This window comes from Haemorhous mexicanus, chromosome Z, assembly GCF_027477595.1.
Source record: "Haemorhous mexicanus isolate bHaeMex1 chromosome Z, bHaeMex1.pri, whole genome shotgun sequence".
NCBI classification, from domain to species: Eukaryota; Metazoa; Chordata; class Aves; order Passeriformes; family Fringillidae; genus Haemorhous; species Haemorhous mexicanus.
Window position 1 is genome coordinate 77332334 of NC_082381.1, and position 6000 is coordinate 77338333.

The window sequence follows — 6000 nt, forward strand, 5'->3', positions numbered from 1 at the left end:
TCATGTGTAAGTATCTTCACTAAAAGTAAAAAATAAAAGAAAATAAAATCTTGCTTAGCCTTAGCCAAAAGTATTTCTTTTCAGCTGGAATTAGTCATGAAGAACAGGGAATTTGTTTGATTTATGGGATTTTTCTTATATAGATCATTTGTTTGCACAGAAATCAATTAAGAAATTTTATTCAAGTCACACATCTAACATAATCTCCTGTGTACCTGTCATTTAGGAAGTCTTTTGTTATGTGATCATAGGCCACCATCACACATTCATTGATAAATATGGCACCCAACTGTACACTCAATAATGAAATAATAAGTTCTGCAAAGACCTATTCATGGCTGTTTGCTTAGATTACAGGTACCTTTAATATCCTTTAATGACTTTTTAATATGAAAAAATTTCTATAGGCATTTTAGAGTTTCATTTCCTTGTGATGGAAAAGTTGTGAAAAGGTCCTATCAGTCCTGTTTTGAGGACATAAAGCAATAATAGTCATCTTTTTAAAATTAATTTAATTTTCAATTTTAAAAAGAGCATAAAAAGAGCATAAACACATATTAAAAGAGAATAAATAGAAACATGCAAAAATGTGAGTCCCAATTTAAGCATGACCTGAGGAGTTACAAATTTCCAAGTATTCTCTCAGCTAATCAATGAGATTTAAGGGGCACTGAAGAGAACTCATACACTGAAATTTTCCAGTTTAAGAAAACAAGGTACTATTCTGTTCCTCAGGATGTCTTTTGGGTGACTGACACTCAGAATCCCTGCCATTAAGTTTAAGGTGAGTATCACTGTTGGATGTGTTCACTTCTAATAAGCTGCAAACAGTACACAGTGCTGTTTCCTGTCTAGTCCAGCGCCACTGAGAGAAAAAGAGGGTATTTTTCTGCAAGGCACACCAGAAGACACTGTGTCAATCACCCACACATTATCACTCAGTTAAAGCCTAGAAGCATTTACTAAAATTGGGGTACAGTTGTGATGAGCACCCTATAGGAGTATTTTCACTGTCTAAAGTGGCATGGCTGGAAAAGGATAAAAGCACAAAAACACTCCATTCCCATTTTTAAAAGTAAAAATATGGCCTGTGGAGGACTGGTAAGCCATGAAAGACAGTCTGTGACAGCCTGAAGGCAGTAAGATTTCCCAAGAATCACTTTACTGCCCTAACTCCAAAACAGCCCCTCCTCTCCAAAGCATCACGGTGAATCCCAGTATCTGGTATAGAATGCCTTGGCTAATTTTACCTTTCTGAACACTGGTGGAAGTCTGAACAGTCATTTCAGACATTGGCACTGGCAAAATGGTGCCAATGAAAAACATTTACTGAAAGTCTCCTTGTACAGAGGAAGATTGCAATTTCATGATGGAAAGGGCACAAAACATTTTGCTGCAAGTGAGACCAACTAAAGTCAGAAAACATACTTCAAAATGAGTAACAGTGACACACAGAGTAACATGCTCAAGTGGACTAATTCACCAGATTCCTCTTGCTGCCCTGGAAAGTATTATCAGAATGCTCCTATCTGCATGAGGTGGTGATGTGATTGATCAGTTTTCAGAATTTATCAGACCATGGACCCCAGAGGTACAAGAGGAAGTCCAATCAAAATGAGAATGTCACATAATGTTGTGATGCAACTTACACCTGAAGGTAACAAACAACAAATACATATAAAATGAGTGCTTGATTTTATTGGTGTTGAATAAATCAGGCATTTTTGAAACTTACATGTAAGAGGATGATACTAATCTTCCCTCCAATAAATTATTCACATCTTCTTTATTAGTTCTAGCTCACAGATATGCACTCTGACAGCTCTACATCCCTCACATTAGGAATCATTCAGCTTCCAAGTCATTCCTCTTCTCAGACACCTCACATCCAGCAGCAAATCAACCTTACCCTTGCATGCTTTACATGTGGGATTTATTATGACACTGAATAAGAATTCATCCTATTGCTGTTCCAAAAAACTGTAATATTTAAAAACTCAAATAAGCACCTTCTTTCCCAAAGAATGTTGCATTTTTCATATCTGTAGACAAGGCAGTTTGACCTATTTTGATACACAAATACAGCTAGACTTTCAAAAGTGTTCTTTATGTAGCAGGTCTTATTATAGTCAGATTTTCTAAAGAATTCAAGTATCCCAGTGCCAAATCCTTTGGAAAAAAAAGTAATTTACTGTAGTCCTGACCAAAGATCTGTACACTCTTGAAACTCTGGCCCTGGTATTGAGTGCTACTCTCCTGTAAAGTCTTCAGACTTTAACTGGTCTGATTCTTCCAGCATTTACATAGAAAGCTGGTGATATCTACTGCTGTGGACATCTGGGAAAGAGATACAAGCCAAATTCTTTATTTATATTAGCTGGCAAGCATAATATATTTATAAAAGGAGAAGCATTCCTAAGCATCAGATATGATTATTTTTATTCCATGCAGACCAACTGACCCCTTTTATTATTCTACAGGGCGTTGGAATTTTACACTCTGTTACTAAAGAAGCATCAATGCAACACAGTGCAACAACCTTATGCCATGAACATCCACAGGACTGGTCACCTCTTTCCCTTAAAATTCTCTAAAATCACACACCCATTAAAATTAAATACTGTGTTTATATTAGTAGCAGAGTAACACACTGGGAGCTATCTTCAGACTCCCTATTCTTCAACCAGCTGAAACAGAGATGGCAAAAAACTGTGCCTTTGCAGAAGGCAAAAGCAAGAAAACAATGTGAAAGCAGCAGTATGAGCGCCAGCTTCTGGGAGTACAAGATATAGAGAATCCCAGGCTAATCCGTTCCCAGCTATACTATTCACCACACGGTGTCTAAGGATTTGTTTTAAGCCCTCCCCAAAGAGTCTGTCATCCCGTTTTCTTGTCTCCAGAAAACATATTATGTAACTGTAAATAAATGTTCAAATGATTTTAGCAGTCATCAGAATCTCTTGTATTTGAGTACAACAGCCCTTTGCCCTGAAGAATAATTTAAGAAGTTGCATTTGTGGCCATTTTACTACATATTTTTAACTTCACAAATAGATTTCTCACTTTGCTGCTTTCTTGGGATTACAGAACTGATCTCTGTAAGCTAAACCCTGAACTGAAACCTGGGAAAAATGGAGATCCATTCCACTACCCTTCTTCTTTTGATCCACAGGACCTCGAATTCAGCTTCTGGTGTTGAAGATCAACTGGTTTTATGACTTTTCTCTTGATATAACCTCCTGCTTTCACCTCAGTTAAAATTCCTGTACAAGTTTCACTTCTATCACAATTAAAAGAGCAAAATGAAAGAAAAAAAAAATCCTGAAGAACTTTTTGCTGTCTTATCTCTTCTTTACTCACTGAATGTGTAATTTTGGATGTGTGAGTAAATGATAGTTCTTTTCCACTCTTAACCACCCAGCATATGATGTGCTGCAAAACAAGGCAAATATGTTCCAGCTACTTGAAACTACACCTGTCTTGAGAGCAACGTTTCATAGCAAGGTCATGGCATGCTTTGGAGCCCTCAATTCCAATGGTCCCACAAAATACAGATGGGATTTAAATTATATATATATACCACAGACAATCTCTGTGGGGGATCTCCCTCTTCAAATCTTGCTACAAGTGGATTTTCAAATGTTTGCACAGATTTTGAAAAAAATTTGCCCAATAAAACTCATTACTTCTTATACAGTAAAAGAAGCAAGAAAGGAACTATTGAATCAGTTGGAGAATCTGAAGCATGTTATAAAAAATTAACATAAAAATGTATGCTAACAAAAGTAAACATATTAATTCATTTCCTTCACAACACTACAGTTGAATTTCCAAGCTTCAAGCTGTTTAGATTTAATGCACAGAAATACATTTTTCCCAGGTCTGCTATTCTCCAGTGCGGAAACACGTACAACAGTATGTTAGAGTCAAAGAACATCTTAAAATATTTACACATTTGCCTCCCCAAGTTCACATATCCAGTATTTTTAATGCAAACTACTAATCATCTCATTCACAATGCCTGTCTGCCTAATTTCCTCAAGTACTTAATGGTGGCTATTATGACAACCAAGGATCACGGGACTAGATCCCTAAGAGACAAGGTCAGACCAGTAAAATTAGCCATCTGTCCAGTAAGGGTTTTAAGCTCAGGCTGTATTTAAGTATTAAGTTTCCAATTGTACAGTCATTTGTTTTCTTCTGATATGAGCAAGAAAGGGCACAATAGTGATTCTAAAAACCAGCAATAAAAATCTTTCAGTACTGTGGGATAGATACAAAAAGGATCTAAAGCTACAAACACTTTGTGAGATTACACAGAACTTACTAAACTTTTTGTATTTTCAGCTGAACTGATCTCAGTGAACTCAGTGACAAGAGCCAGTGGTGGTCACAGAGACTCCAGGACAGTCCCAGCGTTTGAGACAGTCCCAGGCACTGTTATCTTCTCTTAGCACCGCAATTTGTAAAGTATACAGAATGTCAAACTTCACCATGCACTATGTCTCATCTTATTGTTTACATTTTACCTTACTGTTTCATATGCTGCGGACTGTAAAAGGGTTTTAACAGACTCGGGGTTTTAACTTTCAGCCTCTAAGGACTGTGCAGGACCTCCTTGATCAGTGCACAAACCTCCCGTCCACAGCCGTGGGAACTCTCCCACAGGACATGGGCAGCGCTCAGCCAGGAGTAGGACCAGGAGGCACTCCACATCATGCCTGGAACACGATAGCTACATTTTTGGGACAAAATCATGCTTCTCTAGTAATTTTTCTTTCACGTTTACTACTCTGTGTCTTAGGTTACTCGCTGCCACACATACCAATGTCACAGCCACGGAGCAGCCTTCCCGACAGGTCACCCCTGACTGGCTTAGAGGTACACCGGGCTTCTAACTTTGCTCACGCCGCACCGAAGGAAACGGCATCCAGGGAAAACCGGATAAAATTTCCGCCAATTTCTTCCGCAGTAGCTGCAGCCTGGTTCTGGTTTGTGAATCGAGCGCGCCCACCGGCATTGGGTGCAAGATGTCGGAGAACACGGGTCATACACCAACCCGGCAACTTCACGGGTCCCTGCTTTTGCCTGGGAATCCTCTCTTCCCCGTGAGAGGGCGGCAGGGGCTCGCAGCGAAGGGCGAGGAGCGGCGGATGCCCCGCCGGGCGAGCTCCCTGACCGTGGGCGCGGCGGCCCGACCTGCGGCGCTGCCCCGCTGCCCACCCCGGGGCTGCCGCCCGGCCCCGCTGCCGCCCGTGCCCGACCCGGGGCAGCCCCAGAGTCAAAGGGACGCGGAACTTCGCCGGTGCCAGCGTGTCGCGGGGCGGGCACCCCTCGTCTGGCGCTGCTGCCCGTCCTACCTTGCCGGCGGGGGATGTTCCTGCGCGGCGTAGCCGCACACCCGATACACGAAGCCAGGAGCAGCACCAAGGCGATTCCGCGGCCGTGACAGCCGCCCGGCACCTCCATGTGCGCCGAGTCCCCCCGCCCGAGCGAGCGCGGAGCTGGAGCCGCTGGCCGCGGGCGAGGGGCTCCGGCGCCCTGCCGGGTGCGGAGCGGAGCCGGGGCGGCAAGGAGCGGACAGCGGGGCCGGGACGAGCGCCGGGCAGGGACGGGGAGGGACGGAGAGAAGGGGGGAGGAGGCTGAGTCCGGCCCTTTGATGGGATTACGGCCGCTTGGAGCGGGGCACGGCTCGGCACCTCCCCCCGGGGCGCCGCCGCCCCGGCTCGCCCGACCCAGCCCCGGCGGAGGGGTCGCGGCGTCCCCTGCCGGGAGACCCCCGTGCGGTGGGGCCGCTCGGCAGCCCGGCTGTGCCCGCGGGGAGGGCGCTCAGGAGCCATCCCTGGGCACCGCGGGGCAGTGTGTCACCCCTTCCTCAGCGGGGACCCCTGCCCTCCCCACGCCCTCTGCCCCGTTCTGCCCTGCGGGACCCCGACCCCAGTGCTGCTCCCTGGGGGGAGCATAGGCAATTGACGGGTTTCCTCCTTTTTTTTTTTCCC

The 6000-nt window shown here is 44.2% G+C and overlaps 1 protein-coding gene across 2 annotated transcripts in view; it reads right to left on the bottom strand.

The window, feature by feature from the left end:
* Positions 1-5701, bottom strand: part of EGFLAM (EGF like, fibronectin type III and laminin G domains) — a 75014-nt gene extending 69313 nt beyond the window's left edge. Inside the window, exon 1 of one of the 2 annotated variants that reach the window (XM_059873794.1) lies at positions 5361-5701. In XM_059873794.1, the coding sequence (XP_059729777.1) occupies positions 5361-5469 (109 nt within the window). In that variant the 5' untranslated portion in view covers positions 5470-5701. The remainder of the gene's footprint in view (positions 1-5360) is intronic. The other variant, XM_059873793.1, reaches the window with a different exon arrangement.
* Positions 5702-6000: the final 299 nt, after the last annotated feature.